The sequence below is a fragment of the Manis pentadactyla genome, chromosome 5 (assembly GCF_030020395.1).
Source record: "Manis pentadactyla isolate mManPen7 chromosome 5, mManPen7.hap1, whole genome shotgun sequence".
In the NCBI taxonomy this organism is placed as follows: Eukaryota; Metazoa; Chordata; class Mammalia; order Pholidota; family Manidae; genus Manis; species Manis pentadactyla.
The window spans coordinates 3,489,552-3,507,314 of NC_080023.1; the positions used below are offsets into that span (position 1 = coordinate 3,489,552).

General features: G+C 41.9%; 1 protein-coding gene across 1 annotated transcript in view; it reads left to right on the forward strand.

The window, feature by feature from the left end:
• Nucleotides 1–17,763, forward strand: part of POLN (DNA polymerase nu) — a 161,319-nt gene that overhangs the window by 57,063 nt on the left and 86,493 nt on the right. Inside the window, exons 10-14 of the mRNA XM_057502043.1 lie at nucleotides 415–498; nucleotides 804–899; nucleotides 7,737–7,793; nucleotides 8,687–8,740; nucleotides 9,430–9,495. Coding sequence (XP_057358026.1) covers nucleotides 415–498; nucleotides 804–899; nucleotides 7,737–7,793; nucleotides 8,687–8,740; nucleotides 9,430–9,495 — 357 coding nt within the window. The remainder of the gene's footprint in view (nucleotides 1–414; nucleotides 499–803; nucleotides 900–7,736; nucleotides 7,794–8,686; nucleotides 8,741–9,429; nucleotides 9,496–17,763) is intronic.

Here is a 17,763-nt window from a genome sequence, read left to right on the forward strand (position 1 = left end):
CCCTGCCACTATTGTCTGTCAGGAGGGAAAGCCCAACATCGTCCCCACTGGGGTTTCCCAGAATGCTTTGGCCCTCATTCTTCTGCCTCAGGGTGCTTGAGATGTTCTGAAGTCGGGCTGTGAGGCCGGACCCCTTTCCGAGGCAGTGTTGCTGGAGTCACCCATGCCCCCCTCGTTTTGGAGTCCTGTTCACTGTTCTCGCTGCCTTCGGTTCTGCTTCTTGCGGCTGGGGCGGCGATTCCAGAGCCTGAGTTTCCGCCATGAGTTAAAATATGAATTTTTAAAATTCTATTTTGGTAAATTGTAGGTTACTGTTTATTATTATTAGAGCTTTTGTCAGGAATTGTTTGATAAACAAATTAAATCACCTAAAATTGAGAAAACTATTCACGAAATTGTCTATCACATTCATAGTCTCGCCTCAAGGAACTGGAGCACGAAGCCCACTTTGTCGCAGGGGAACAGTTTCTTATAACCAGTAGTAATAGGCTCCAGGAGGTAAGGCTGGCTTAGCACTTCTATAAAATGTATTTCTTATTTGGGGTCAAAGGGAGATTTAATGCAAATTTATAAATATTATTTTATTTTAATCATCTGAATAGTATGTAAGTTGCTCATGTTGCACATTGAGATTCAACACTTAAAAGCTCTAAATGAGAGAGAAGTACTAAGTCAGAATCCGATCACTGTGTAATGTGATCGGGTCTGTCTTCTCTAGCTGGTGTCTTTAGCTCTGCTGTAGTGACGTTCACTTTCTCTCAAATCTGGGACCCTCTCATCCTGTGGAATCGCTCTTGTTGAAGGTCCTTTTTGGGAAGCTAAAGCTGCACCTGCTGTGTCCGAGGGAGACTCTTCCCAAACCGGGGCTGCGAAGCTACCCATCCACATCAGAATCTGTGGTAAGGTTCGAAGTCCCGCTCTTTTTGAAGCGGTAGCGTGTCAACTCTGCGTGTGAGTGGACTCTAGACCCAGTGCTTCCTGCGGGGAACAGGCTGGCAGCAGGCACCCTAGAGCAGCTGGACTCAACCAGTTCCTTTTTACAGCTGCCTTCCTACCTATGAGCCAAGGAAAAAGAGGTAGACAGGACAGTTTTCCAGAAAAATCCAACAATTGGCTTGATTTCCTGCAAAGGACAGTTGGGTGGAATTTCATTCTGAAAACCAAATTCTGGCCAATCCAGCCATAATCTCTTTGTTATATGCCCCTGCCAGGGGCTGGGGTGGGAAAGGTCAGCAGTCTTTTCCTTCCCAAAATTTATTTCAGAAAATTTTAGCTACCCTTCCCTTGAGAGGAGTGCATTTTTTAAAAGACAGGGTTGTAGTGAAGTTGTACTCTGTTAGAATGGCAGAGTATAACTAGACGTTCAGAATCCAGTCAGTAATGTCCTGGGAAGCATACAGAATGGAGGTCAGGAAGTAAATGGGTCCAGGTCCCTGTGGTGTGAGGCTGTGCAGGCCCTGGGTGGCCTTCTGAGTCGTGTCCAGTGTCTGGCTTGGCAGCAGAGGGGTGTCCTGTGGACTCCTGCTCTGTGCATTCTGCCTCTCCAGCGCCACACTGTCTGCCCAGCCGGCCCTCGCTTGCTGACTGTCCGCATGCCTGGTCCTCCGTTCCGAGTGAGTGTGGGCACCTGTGGAGCGGTGTTCTGCCGCAAGGAGGTGACTCACCTCGCCCCCGGCCTCCCCGCCTTACGCCTGTTCTGCTGTAGAAGGGGAGCTGGCGGTGGGTGGAGCGAGGTAGCAGTTTCGGGCTTGGGCCACGTCACCTGGCTGACCTGTGCCTCTGTTTCCTGATCTGTGGAAAGTAATAGAATGTCTTCTGGAGTCTTGTGAGGATTCAACAAGTGTGTGTGAGTGTGTATGCGTGGTTTTGAGGCCCGTGCCTGACAAATGAGCTCGAAAGTCAGTTAAGTATTGGCTGTTATTATTAGCTGCTTCATTTGGACACCTATGAGCCATCTTTGATTTACTTTCAACCTCACCCCACAGCAAATCCTACAATTTCCCTACAAAAATAAGTCTTGAGTTTGCCGACTTCCCTCCTTCGCGTCTACACCTCCGCCTCTTCCCTCTGAGGCCCCTCCAGCGCCCTGAGAAGTCTCCTGGCTTATGCTCTTGTCCTGGCTATGTCCTCTTCAGATCCAGGCAGCGATCTTTTTTTTTTTTTTGATTTTTTATTAAGGTATGATTGATATACACTCTTATGAAGGTTTCACATGAAAAAACAAGGTGCTTACTACATTCACCCACATTATCAAGTCCCCACCCGTACCCAATGCAGTCACTGTCCATCAGTGCAGCAAGTTGCCACAGATCCACTGTGTGCCTTCTCTGTGCTACACTGTTCTCCCTGTGATCCCCACACCATGCGTACTAAACATAGTACCCCTCAATCCCCTTCTCCCTCCCTCCCCACCCACCCCCTCACCCCTCCCCTTTGGTAACCATTAGTTCATTCTTGGAGTCTCTGAGTCTGCTCAGGCAGCAATCTTTTAAAACATGAGAAAAATCATATTACTACCGACTTGAATTTCCAGTGGCATCCTGTACACTTAGAATGAAATCCTCTCCAGCACGTCCCCAGGCCTGTTTTCTCTGCCTTTCTTTGGCCTTTACACCCACAGCCCCCCACTGAGCATGCTGCTGCCTCATGGGTTTCTGCATCAGCTCCAGACTCCACTGGGGGACTTCCTAAATATTTTTCATGATTGCCTTCTGATTGACAGCTCACATATTGCTTTCACAAAGATCTCCTTTGTTCACGTGAGTAAGGCCTCCTGTCACTATTTCTTCACCTTGGTTTGATTTATGCACACACCTCACCATTACCTGAAGTTACCTCAGTTACTCATTTGCTCAGTTGACTAGGATGTAGGTTGCACAGATCAAAGACCATCTGACTTGCTCACTGCATCTCAAGAACCAAACAGCTTAGAACTAGCATGTGGTGAGGCTCAACTATATAGGTGTCTGTTGTTTGTTCATGGAGCACTAGGACGGCAGAGAACAGGACCCATCTTGCTGGAGAGACTGGCATGGATTTCAACACCCTCATGGCAGATTCAGGCAGTATGCCCTGAACTTCCTGCAGGGACGGTAGCTGGGAAAGCCAGGTTTCCCTTCCAGCTGCCCCTTGGCTGAGAGTGGCTGCTGATTTAGTTTCCATCCTGCCTAGTGGGCAGCATGCCCTTCTCTCTGCTGTTCCTTAGTTCTTCCCGACAACCTAGAGCTTGAGAGAGGGAGCACAGCCCTCTTCTGACATTGATGTGCTTTCCACAGAGACGTGGTTGACACAAATCCTGTTAGCCCGACTCTCTGAGTTAGCTGAGCAAGTCATACTATTCTGTGCATTTAAAGATCAACTCTTACTAAGCAGAGCATGTGCATAGTTGTCAGTTTAGAATCGACACTCCATCTGTCTACTTCCCTCCACCTTCCCTGTTGCCTTCCCCTTGAAGCGGGATGTAGACTTCAGGTGAAATGGGCAGCCTGGAACAGTTCAAGGAAGGGTGCAACTATGATCTAGATAGGGCTTTATTAGACTTCATTTTTTAGAGTAGTTTTGGGTTCTCAGAAAAATTGAGCAAAAGGGACACACAAGTCTAACATACCTTCCTCAGATAGCCTCCCCCAGATCTATATTCCCCCCTGCCTCAGAGGGGACATTTTTTACTAGTGATGGACCTCCAGTTTGGACAAATGCATAGCAACACATATCCGCCATTACAGCATCACACGAGTAGCTTCTATGTCCTGGAAAGGCTCTGGGCTCCACCTGTCCACCCCGCCCCACCCCAGCCCCTGGCAGCCCCTGATCCTTCCACTGTCTCTGCAGTCCTACCATTTCCAGAACGTCATATTGTTGGGGTCATACGGCTTGGAGGCTTCTCAGGTTCCCTTCTTCCCCTTAGTGATATGCATTTAAGATTCCTCCATGTCTTTTCCTGGTTTGATTGCCCATTGCTTTTTAGGGCTGAATATTCCATTGCCTGGATGGCCCACAGTCTATTTACTCATCACTTGCTGAAGGACACCTTGGCTCCTTCCTAGTTTGGGCACTTGTGAATAAAGCTGCTGTAAACATCCATGTTGTCTTGCCAATGGGTTTTATCCCTAGGCAAGTTTGCTATGGATTCAGTGTGACCAAAGAAATGACAGTAGAACATTCTTGGGGTGAAAGGGTTTATTACCCAACTTGTTCTCCCCGCGGTAGGTCGAGCACCAGCGTCTCTGCCTCCACCCAGAGCACTGGGCCTGTCTCTCTATATAACGCAATAATAGCTTATTGCCTAAAGGTGTGGGAGAGGTAGCCTAGCAACAGGCCAGTTACATCATCAGGTGGTTTAAGTTCAGTGAGGATCCTGGCCATATGAACCCCAGCTTCTCCAAACGTGTGCAGGTTTTTGTGTGGATGTAAGTTTTCAACAATACCAAGGAGCAGGATTGTTGGTTTGAATGCTAAGAGTGTGTTGATTTTTTTAGGAAACTGCCAAATTGCCTTCCCACGTGGCTGCACCATTCTGCATTCCCACCAGTAGTGAGTGAGAGCTCCTGTTGCTCCATATCTTGCCAGCGTTTGGTGCTGCTTTGGGTTTTGGCCATTCTAACAGGTGTTAGCTGTGTTATAAAAAGACTGCCGTTGTAGCTGGTTGGAGAATTGAGGGGTCTAGTTAATAGGCTGTTGTGGTGTGGGGGCCACGTCCCAGCAATTTTTAGTCCAAGGGACGGCGATGAAGATGGAGCAAAGCAGACGGATTTTTAGAACAGAAAGGGACTTCCGTGTGAGTTCATGCGAGTGAGAACATAAGTCAGGGATTCAGGGTGATTCCTAGTTGTCTTAGTTGTGCACTGAGCAAATGGAGATGGCTGCTACTCAGAAGCTGGGGGAGTTACAGCTTATTGGGTGGGGGTTAAGCTTTCAATCCTGGACATATCGGGACAGAAGTGTTCACCAGACGTTAACACATGAGCATTTGGGTCTGTGAGGAGAAGTCTTGTGCTGGAGATGTACACTTGGACGTGGCCAGCCGATTTTTAAGTCACCCTGGGATGGTGGTCCTCTGCCCTAGCAGGAGCTTTGGAAAAACCCTCATCCCCAGGCCCACGACTGAGCCACAGAATCAGAGTCTGTGGGTGGGCAGTCCAGTCACATGCATGTTTTTAAGCTCCCCAACTGATTCCAATAAAGCAGCCAATATTTATAATCACAGAAATGTACTCTGAGAAACCGCCATTTAGAGGTCAAAGAGAGGTGCCAACAAGAGGCCACAGAGTGAAGGGGGATGGGAAGGAAGTGGTGTCAGGACCCAGAGCAGGGAGTGTTGACAAAGTGCTTGAGTGGCCAGCAGCCACGACTCTGCCTTTGATCACTAACAGTGCATCAGTGCTGGTAGCGCTTTGTTTGGTGTTTTATGAGATCAAATACTTAATTCTTTCAAGTGCTCTTAGGTGGCTCAAGTGGAGATATGCAGGGAGACCATGGTCGGAAAGTCACTTTGTGAGTAAGGTCAGGGTAAGGAGCCACTGATCTTGAGCAGTTTGTTTGGCTAAAGGTTCCCATGCACTCTCATCCCTTAGAGATGGCTTTTCCAAGAGAACTGCAATTCTGGATTATACTGAGTCTGGACCCCCAACCCCCACCCTGGCCTGGCAGTGCCTGCCTTTGAGGACACCAGCCGTATGGCTGTCCTGTTTACATCTCCATGGCTGGCCAAGACTCTGTCCTCACTCTAGTCAGAGAATGATAGAATTCTGTGCTCTGCACTATTACATTAAAGTTACATCATCAGTTCTCCCCAAAGTTGATATACAGATTCAAAATGATCTTAATTAAAAGCCCAGCAGGTGTTTGTTTTTTTAACATTGGCAAGCTGATTCCCAAATTTACATGGAAATGCAAAAAATGAAAACAGCTCATAGAATCTTGGGAAGGACTGTTGGGCACCAGGACTAGTCCTGAAGCAATAAGAGACACTAGGAATGAGTGGTGCAGCGCAGCACTAGTCCACAGACAGGCAGTGGGCTGGGGCAGGAGCCCACACACCACCCACACGTGTGTGTAAAGGACATCTCGGAAGGGTGGTGCTCTCCTGAGTAAGCAGTGAGTAAGGAGGTCTCTGTACATAAATGATAAGGGGCTCGTGCATCTTGACCCCTATTTTACACCATACACAAAATTAAATATCAAGTGAATTGTATCTAAATATGAAAAGCAAAGCAATAAAGATTATAGAGGTTACCATAAGAGATTATCTTCCAGACTTTGTGGTCAGTCAGCATTAAACAGCATACACAATGCCTCAACCATAAAGGAAAAGGCTGGTAAATTGGACAACAGTAAAGTTAAGAATTTCTGTTTGTGGGCGCTCCTCTCTCTGAGGTCGCCCACACTCTCCATAAGTAACTTTAAATAAAAATTTTACTCTTTTTCAAAAAAAAAGAATCTCGGTTTGTGAAGAGATTAAGCAATATAAAAAGCAAATAAAAAGCAAGTCACCAGCAGGTAGAAGCCAGCACATGTAATTGGCTAAAGAAAACCTGTCCATAATAATGAATTCCTACAAATCAAGAAAAAAAAGACACACAAACCAAGTTTTTAAATGGGCAAAAGACATAAACAGGGTTTAATTAAAGAAAATTACATTTAGTTAATAAATACATGAATACTGTCCAGCCTCATTAGTCACGGGGAAAACAGACGTAGGAACTGTGCTGAGATGGCCCTTGGCCTGGAGCAGAACGGTGGAGATGGCCTCGGGTGATGGGCGCTGGCAGAGGGGTGGGGCGGGTGGGCTGCCCATGGTGCTGTGGGTGTCACGGGGCACATTCACTTGGCAGGACCACTTGATGTTGTGTCACTGCAGCTGACCCAGCGACTTCACTTAATGTATATATTCAACAGGACACACGTTAATGCGTGGACTTGTGTTAACCAATCTGCATACCAGCGTGTTCACCACAGCACTGTTCACAATGGCCCTAGAGCGGAAGCCACCATTGCAGTGCCAGAAGTAGGATGGGTAACACTCTACCTTCAAGCAATGGGGTACAGCACAAGGAAATGAAAGGCTGCTTCTTGCAACATGTATGGATCCTAAATCCATTATGTTGAATAAAAGAAGCGACACACAAAGAGCACCTGTCCTATTTCACTGATATGGTGTTCAGAAACTAGAAGGGGTGGCCTGTGGCAGGGGTCAGGGTAGTGGTCAGGGGCCTGCCGGGGACCTGGAATGTCCCATCTGGTGGCAGGCAGCACCAGGTGTGTCCATTTCGTGATAATGTAACAAACCATGTTACCGTCTTGTATTGTCAGATGTAACAGCCTGACTTTCTAAAATTTAAAACCTACAATTATATTCCAGTATTACCTCCCTGAACATTATGCCCAGATAACTGTAATATGTTGCGTGTTTCTAAACCATTGAGTTACACATCTGTCAGCATTCTCTTATGTTACTCTACTGTGTGGTGTTTTACATGACCTGGATTTGGATTTCACCAATTTAAATCTCAAGAAGAATCTTATTTCCACACTTGTGTGAAATGCTTTTAGCTCTCCTATGCACAACAATGATTTTGTAAGGGATCAAGATTAAGACATTCAATAAACTGGGTTTGTTGACTTTTCATTTTGGAACATATGCTCAATATAGACCATTTATTGTTAGGACTGAAATGAGTGTTTGAAATGTTAAAATTAAATGAAGATGAATTATATTGGGATACTCTCATTTTTAGTTAAATGCCCTCCAAGACCTTCATCCACTACCCAGGATAATTTTGGAATATCGGCAGGTAGGTTAATTTTAATTTTAATTTTAATTTTTAGTGAGTTGGTGTTGAAGGGGAGCTACATGGCAGCATCTCTGTTAACAGAAACCCATAACCCCTGAAGCAGCCCTGACCGTGTCCAGAAGGGAATATGGCCCGAGCAGGCCATGTATCAGCCTCACACCCTGATGTGATTCCATCCAGGTCTACAGTCAGCCCTGCTCAGGCTGTGAATCAAAGGTGTCCTAAGTAGAAGAGGGCTAATGCAAACTTGGAAGGAAATACTTGGTGTGTCATTACTCAGTGTGAGTGACGTCTCTCGGGGCTGAGTTCAGAGGCCTCTCACAAGGGCCCTTGTCCCATCTCTAGGCTGGTGGCATTGCTCCCCAGCAGGGTGTCAGCATCTCGCATTAACATGCACTGACTTGCTGGCATGCCCCCCTCTCCTGGCCCCTCATGTTTTCTGTCATCTCCATGCCTTAATTCTCTCTTGCTGGTGGACCACTTTTATAACTTGTGCCATTGCTCACACCATCAGTGTCTTGTTCACTGAACTTGTGGCCTGCTGTCTTTGTTAGGATTTGGCAGCTATTAGCACAATGGTAGCAAATGACCCGTTCTCCTTGAAGGAGGAGCAGGGACACTGGGAACTCTGGAACTCACCATTTATCTTTGCAGCTTTTCTGCAAAAAGAATTTTGCAGAATAAAAGATGTATTTTATAAAGGGCAGGAAGACATCTTTTTCTGTGGGTCCTTGTTATTTAACTCCAGGTACACATGTGGCCATTTCAGGGCCTCCTGGTGTCTCCTGACAGCAGCAGCCAGTGTCCAGCTCTCTTTGAAACTCTGCTTTGACACTTGTTCTTATTTAAATAATTAAACAAACAAAGTGGTCATTTTTGTCTTTGTAATCTAGGTTCACAAGATCAAGTCAGCCTTTGTGGACGGAGTGCTAGCGTGCATGAATAAGGTAAGTGGACCTGAACAAAGGTTGTGATTAGAAGATGGTTTACACCTGAGTTCAGATACACGGAGAATTTCTCTAGATTTTCATTAATGATTAAATAATCTAATATCCTTAACACTGTAAACCACGACTTTGTTACTGGTCAGGTCTCTTTGTGGCATAAAGTGACGTCACACAGAGTGTCAGCCCCTGTGTGCATCTGGAAGCTGCTGGCCACCGTTCCTCCTGTCAGTTCATCTCTCCCTGCAGTCGTGTGAGGGAGGTGATGGTGCTGTAGTTTTTACAGGAGCAGCCGGCCGTCAGAGGGGTTCTGCGGCTTGTCTGACACCACACAGCTAGTGACACCCCGTGGATGCTCGGTCCCACCTCAGTTCCTGCCGAGTTCCCCACTGCTCACCAGCCCCCTCCGCAGGCACAGGCTGGCTTAAGTGACACAAGGACCTACAAGTCCTACTGCAGCCTCTGCCTGGGTTGGGGGAGAAACCTCCCTCGCTGCCCACCCTGATCACACGTCGGGAGTTTTCTAACACACAGAGACATTTCTGGGTCTGAGTTTAGAGCCATCAGCTCATGGACCCCTGGAGGGGAGCAGTGACCTTGTGTGCTGTAGGCCAGGAGGCCAAGGGGCCCAGCATGTGCTTGATTTCTTGTTGCATCGTCAGAGCTTAACCTGTTCTCTTCAACCGATCAAGGGCTGTGTCTCCTCTACGTGGAATCAGACTGGAACTGTGACTGGAAGACTTTCAGCCAAGCGTCCGGTAAGTTAGCCTCCTTGTTAGAGGCTGGTTTCCACGCCTTGGAACTCAAGTTTTGCCTAGACGTGTTTGCCTGTACATTTTCCGTTTCTAAATGGGGACCCGATACTGATGGGTTGTGTTTTATCCTGTTTACTCACTCAGATATTTATTTAGCACCTACTATGTTTTGGGGATCTAGTGGAGGAAGAAAACCTGTTGTCCCAACTGTGTTAAATAGGTGAGGGGGTTCTTCTGGTCCAGAGAGTCATGTGCTCTAGGGCTAAGGGGAAAAGGGACACCCTGTTCCCACTCCTCTTTGTTTTTAATTTGTACTGGACGATTTCCAAAAATGAGTTGAAATAACTGATGCTGTGATGACCACCTCCATTTCTTGTTGTTATTCAAGACCAACTCTGATAGAAAAAGTTATAAATGTCCTTGAATTTATGCAGCTTTAATAACACGTAAAGCAATTAGCTTTTTAAATGGCTGTATGTTTTTGAATTAAAGATGATTTATTACTAATTTCTCATTATAGAACAGTTCTGTAAGTACAGAAAAGAAATGTAAAAAATCTAATGAAAGTCACCTGTTATTCCACCATGCAGAATTGACTGTGGGTAACATTTTGGTGTATATCTTTCCAGATTTTTTGCTAAGCGCATGTATTTATAAAATACTATTTTTTTACAAAAATAAAATTAGGCTTATTTTATGATTTTTAATTTTAAGAAGTCTTAATAATATATATCAACATTGACCTGAATCTATATTTAGATGAAGTATCTAAATTATTTAAACATATGAATTGAGTATGTGAATTATTTAAATGTGCACCTAAAAATACACATACACAAGTTTGACAGACACTTCACCAAAGAACGTGGATGACAAATAAGCACATAAAAAGGTGCCCCATATCCTGTGTCATTAGGAAACCACTGGGATTCCATTGTGGAAATCCCCAAACTGGGAAGCCCAGTGCTGACCAGGATGAGGAACAACAGAAGCCCTCACCCACTGCTGGCAGCAACACAGAACAGCCCAGCCTCTGTGGAAGATAGAGGTTTGTTATAAAACTAAACACAGACTCACCACTGAGGCTCTTCTAGATATTTACATAGATTATTTGAAAACTTATGTTTGCACAAAAACCTACATGAAGATGTTTATAGCAGAACACCCCTTAAGTGTGAGTGTGATAGTGACTTCTTTCCAAAGACTACCCTGCGGAAGAATGGAAAGGAAGTAAAAAGGGAACTTCCCAGCAGGAGCCCTGGTTACACGACCTCAGCCAGGTGGTGAAGGTTAACATCACCCATGATGATCTAGTGGATATCCTATGCCCTTGATATGTGAGTTGAGATGGCACTTCATCTCTGCGGTTTCTTCTCCCAAATTCACTGCCCCAGTCAACCAAATTCAAACTGAGAGACAGTCTACAATACACCTGAGCAGTATTCCTCCAAATGTCAAGGTCATCAGAAACAAGGAACACCTGACCAACTGTCACAGCCTAGGAGCCTGAAGGAGACTGACTGGGACTTAACCCAATGTGGTGCCTTGACGGGATCCTGGAACAGAAAAGAAAAAGAAAACTACTGAAATCCAAATAAAATGTGGAGTTAGTAATGTAAAAAAAAAAAATACACATACACAGGAATATATTTACCTCCAGACTTTTAATAAAACCTTAAACATACACATGTGTATCCATACATATGTACACAGACATGTGATGACTTTGTCATTATTTGTTTTACAGAACTAGCATTCTGTTTTCCTGCCTCTTGCTTTTCTCTCGGCAACAGCTTGTGCAGTCCCTGTGGGGCCCCTGGCAGAGCCCCATTTCCCTCTCATCAATGTGTATTCTGCTGTTCCTCAGGCAGTCCTATGCCAGGGCACACGTGCTTCACATTCATTTCTCGCCCTCTCAGAGTGAAGCTGCAATAAGCATCATGCACATAGGTCCTTGTGTGTTGGTACTTGTATTTTTCTGGGGTAGATTATCAGGTGTGGAATTCCTGGGTTAAGGATATTACATTTTTACCTTTAATAGCTATTGTTAAGATTGCCTTCCAAAATGGTTTAGCTCTCAACATCACCACAAACAATGTGTGGCAGTGTTTTCTCCACTATCTACGGCAACTTTTCTCTGTATTGAAGTGTCATCTTAGCAAGGCTTTTCTCAGCTCCAAGATTACTTAAATATTTACCTCTGTTTTCTTATAGAACTTTTGTTCTATCATTTTCTTCACATGTGGAACTTGAATCCAGCTGCACATTGTTTAACCACAGATTATGTAGGCTACATGATGGTGCCATAAAGTGGTAGAGCTTGAATTACATTTTTTTATTGAAAGCATACAAAATATGCTTAATAATTTAATAAATCAGATTATAACTGTTTTTGAACATTTCTAGAAAGCTAATTTCTCACACACACACTCTTCCAAAAGAAAGATACTGTTATCAGTTGACTCATCACCACCCACTTTTGTGTTCTGCTTCATGGTTATTTCTAATAATAGAAAAGTGTGAAATATTTTTATCTTTTGGCTGACCTTTATTTGACTTTTTAATGATTTTGAGATTTGACCAGGTTGTTCTGTATTTAAAACAATTCATTCCATTTTATTGCTGTGTGGTACATGTTGTATATGTGTACCGCAATCAGTTTGTAAACTCACCTGTTGATCAATATTTGGGCTGTTTACAGTTTTGGGATATTATCCAGTTTGGGTTATTACAATGTACATTTGTGCACAGTCCTTTTATGGACATATAGTTTGTTTTCGCGTGGGTAAATACCGCGGAGAGGGACAGCTCGGTCACGTGGTAGGTGTGTGTTCCACTGCTCAAGAACCTGCCAAACTGCTTCCCAGAGTCATTGTACCACTTGCCATCCACAGTACCAGATGAGAGTTCCATTTCCTTCACAGCCCATAGTACTTATAGTCAGTCTTTTTAATTTTAGCCATTCTAATAGGTGTGCGGTGGTATTTCATTGTGTTTTTGATTACATTGGCTTAATCACTAATGATTATTTGCCATCCAGTTCTCTTATTCAGTGAGGCATCTAGTCAAATCTTCTGCACATTTTTCATTGATTGTTTTCTTATCACTGAGTTTTGAGAGTTCTTTCTATGTTCCAGATATAAGTCCTTTCTCAGATATATACTTTGTAAGTATTTTCTTCCAGTCTGTGGTTTGTCTTTTCATTCATTTGATTCCGTCTTTTGAAAGACTGAAATTTAAAATTTTAATGAATTCCAATTTATCAATGTGTTCTTATATGGATCATGCTTTGGTGTTGCATCTCAGAAAGCTTTGCCTAAACCAAGATCACAAAGGATTATCCTGTTTTCTTCTAGAAGTTTTATAGCTTCTGATTTTACATTTAGGTCTATGGTCCCTTTTGAGTTGATTTCTGTATATGGTATGAAGCAAGTGTCTAACTTTATCCCTGTGTAAGTGGATACCAATTGTCCCAACACTACTTGTGGAAAAGACTGACCTTCCCCCCATTTAAATACTTCAGCTCCTTTGTCAAAAATGACATCACCATAAATATAAGGGTTTACTTCTGTTTTCTTAATTCTGTGCAATTGGTCTGTATATCTCCCATACCAGTAATGCAGTGTCCTGATTATCGTAGCTTTCTAGTGAGTATTTAATTTGGGTTATGTAACTCCTTCAGCACTGGGTTTGTTTTTTTCAAATGAAGGGATGTTTGCCATTCTGTAATGCATTTAGAGAAGTATTTAAAAACATCTGTATTGACAGTGGTTATATGAGTGTTCTGTACAAGCTGCTTTGAGAACAGTGTTTTCAGGGAATGGATATGGTAGCTTTTCTGAAATGCACTTAGAGAAGTGTTTAAAAACACATGTAATAAAGATGTTTATAAATAGGAGCTCTATGTGTGTGATACTTTGGAAAGAGGTTAATGTCAGGGAATGGACGTGTCAGCTCTTTGATGCATTTAGAGAGTGTTTATAAACACTTGCAATAGCGATGTTGGTGAGCATGGCACTGCTTGGTAGAAGAGATCATTTCTTTAATTGAGATATAATTCATGTATATTATATTAGTTTGAAGTGTATAGCTTAGTGATTTGATGTATATATACATTATGAAATGATCGCTGTAGAAGTGTGGTTAACATCCCTCACAACATGGAGTTAATAATGTTTTTTCTTGTGATGGGAACTTTTAAGATCTCTCTTGGCAACTTTCATATATACAGTACAGTACTATTTATTCCAGTCACCATGCTATGCATTACATCCCCTGGACTTATTTTATTTTGACTAGGAGTGTGGAACCCCTCTAACATTGTTCTTTTTAAAAGTAATTTGGTTATTCTGGGCCCTTTGTGTTCTGATATCAATGTTATAATCAGCTTGTTAATTCCTACAAAAAGTGCTGAGATTTGCATTAGAATTACATTGAATCTTCAATTTGATTTAGGGAGATGAACATCTTAATATTTAGTCTTCCATCTTTTGAATATTAATTTCTCTTGGCAAAACCAAGTATGGGTCTGTCTAAATATTTTGTCAGATTTATCTTTAAGTATTTTATATTTTTGATACAGTTGTAAATTGTATTGTTTCACTTCTCAGTTGTTCATTGCTTGTTTATAGAAATACAGTTAATTTCTATATTTTGATTTTGCATCCTGCAACCTTAGGTCCAGTAAATTTTATTCTGCACATTTCATCTGATTTTCTATATTGATGATCATGTCATGTGAATAAAGTTTTCTTTCTTCCTCTCCAATGTGGATTCCTTTTATTTTTTTTCTTGCCTGATTGCACTAACCACAACATGCTGTACCATGTTGAATAGAAGTGTGGAGAGCAGACATCCTGTCTTGTTCCAGATCTTAGGAGAAGCTCTCACTTTTGTCAGTAAGAATGCTGTCAGCTGTGTGTTTTACATAAGTACCCTTGACAAGCTTGAGGAAGTTCCCTTCAAAAAGCAGTTTGCTGAGAGTTTTTATTTGGATATTGGATTTTGTCAGACTCTTTTTTGCATCTGTTAAGGTGATCATATGGTTTTTCTTTTTTAATTTGTTAATATGATGAATTACATTGACAAACGTTCAAATGTTAAACCAACCCTGCATTCCTGGAATAAAGCCCAGTTGATCTTGATGTATTATCCCTTTTTTATATTGTTGGATTAGATTTCCAAATTTTTGTTTAGAATCTTTGCATCTCGTTTAATGATGTATGTTAGTAGTTTTCTTTTATAGTAATATCTTTGCCTGGTCTTGGTATTAGGGTAATGCTAACTTCAAATAATGAATTGAGAAGTATGTCCTCCCCTTCAAGTTTCTGGGAGAATTTATGTAGAATTGTTTTCATTTTCTCTCGACTGTTTGATAGAATTCAATAGGGAAGGCATCTGGGCCTGGAGGTTTCTTTGTAGGAAAGTATTTAACTACAAATTCAATTTACTTAATAGATATATTATGTGTTAATTATCTATTTCTTCTTGAGTGAGCCTTGATAGTTGGTGTCTTTCAAGGAATTTATCCACTTCATCTGAATTGTTTAATTTATTGGCACTGATTTCTTCATAAAATTCTCTCCTTTTAATATATGTAGTATCTGTGATGTCGCCTTTCTCATTCATGACATTGGCAATTTGTGTATTACTCTTTTCCCCATCATCAGTTTTTGGCTTCGTTGATTTTATTGTTTTTGTTTTCTATTTCATTGATTATGTTTTTGATGCTTACTTTGAGTTTGATTTTCTCTCCCTTTTCTACTTTCTTAAAGTAGAATCTGAGTTTATTGATTTAAAACGTTCTTCTTTAGTGATACAGGCATTCAGTACTATAAATTTTCCCTCAAGTACTGCTTTGTTGCGTTTTCATTTTCATTCAATTAAAAAAATTTTCTAGTAACTCTTTCCATGTCTCCTTTGACCCATGAATTATTTAGAAGTTTGTTATTTAATTTCCAAATATGTGGTGATTTTCCAAATATTTTTCTGTTTCTGATTTTAATTTAATTCCACTGTGGTTAAAGGATATATTTTGCGTGACTTGAATCCTTTTAAATTTATTCAGACCTGTTTTATTAAAAACAATTTTATTAAGGTATTATTGATATATACTCTTATGAAGGTTTCACATGAAAAACAACATGGTTTCACACATACTATCCAGTCCCCCCACATACCCCACTGCAGTCACTGTCCATCAGTGTAGTAAGATGCTACAGAGTCACTACTTGTCTTCTCTGTGCTACACTGTCTTCCCCATGATCTCCCCCACACCATGTGTACTAATCATAATACCCCTCAATCCCCTTCTCCCTCCCTCCCTTCCACCCTCCAACAACCCTCCCTATGGTAACCTCTAGTCCCTTTTTGGAGTTTGTGAGTCTGCTGCTGTTTTGTTCCTTCAGTTATGCTTCATTGTTATACTCCACAAATGAGGAAAATCATTTTTGATACTTATCTTTCTCTGCCTGGCTTATTTCACAGAGCATAATACCCTCCAGCTGTATCCATGTTGTTGCAAATGGTAGGATTTGTTTCTTTTTTATGGCTGAATAGTATTCCATTGTATATATGTACCACCTCTTCTTTATCCATTCATCTGCTGATGGACACTTAGGTTGCTTCCATATCTTGGCTATTGTAAATAGTACTGCAATAAACATAGGGGTGCATGTGTCTTTTTGAATCTCAGAACTTCTATTCTTTGGGTAAATTCCTAGGAGTGGAATTCCCAGGTCAAATTGTACTTCTATTTCTAGTTTTTTGAGGAACCTCCATATTGCTTTCCACAATGGATGAACTGGTTTACATTCCCACCAGCAGTGTAGGAGGGTTCCCCTTTCTCCACATCCTTGCCAGCATTTGTTGTTCTTAGTCTTTTTGATGCTGGCCATCCTAACTGGTGTGAGGTGATATCTCATTGTGATTTTAATTTGCATTTCCCTGATAATTAGTGATGTGGAGCATCTTCTCATGTGTCTGTTGGCCATCTGAATTTCTTCTTTGAAGAATTCTCTGTTCATATCCTCCACCCATTTTTTAATCAAGTCATTTGCTTTTTGGTTGCTGAGGCTGTCAGTTCTTTATATATTTTGGATGTTAACCCCTTGTCGAATATGTCATTTACAAATATATTCTCCCATACTGTCGGATGCCTTTTTGTTCTGCTGATGGTGTCCTTTGCTGTACAGAAGCCTTTTAGTTTGATGTAGTCTCATTTGTTCATTTTTTATTTTGTTTCCCTTGCCCAAGGAGATGGATTCAGGAAAAAGTTGCTCATGTTTATATTCAGGAGATTTTTGCCTATGTTGTCTTCTAAGAGTTTTATGGTTTCATGATTTACATTCAGGTCTTTGATCCATTTTGAGTTTACTTTTGTGCATGGGGTTAGACAATAAGCCAATTTCATTCTCTTGCATATAGCTGTCCAGTTTTGCCAACACCAGTTGTAGAGGAGGCTGTCATTTCCCCATTGTGTGTCCATGGCTCCTTTATTGTATATTAATTCACCATATATGCTTGGGTTTATATCTGGACTCTCTAGTCTGTTGCTTTGGTCTATTGGTCTGTTCTTGTGCCAGTACCAAATAGTCTTGGTTACTGTGGCTTTGTAGTAGACCTTGAAGCTGGGGAGTGTAAACCTCCCATCTTTATTCTTCCTTCTCAGGATTGCTTTGGCTATTCAAGGTCTTTTGTGGTGCCATATGAATTTTAGAACTATTTGCTCTAGTTCGTTGAAGAATGCTGTTGGTATTTTGATAGGGATTGCATTGAATCTGTATATTGACTTAGGCAGAATGGTCATTTTGACAATATTAATTCTTCCTATCCATGAGCATGGGATGTATTTCCATTTATTGGTATCTTCTTTAATTTCCCTCATGAGTGTATTGTAGGTTTCAGGGTACAGGTCTTTCAGTTCCTTGGTTAGGTTTATTCCCAAGTATTTTATTCTTTTTGATGCAGTTGTGAATGGAATTGTTTTCCTGATTTCTCTTTATGCTAGTTCATCATTAGTGTATAGCAATGCAACAGCTTTCTGTGTATTAATTTTGTATCCTGCAACTTTGCTGAATTCAGATATTAGCTCTAGTAGCTTTGGAGTGGATTCTTTATGATATTTTATGTACAATATCATGTCAGCTGCAAACAGTGACGGTTTAACTTCTTCTTTACCAATCTGGATGCCTTTTATATCTTTGTGTTGTCTGATTGCCTTGGCTAGGACCTCCAGAACTATGTTGAATAAAAGTGGGGAGAGTGGGCATC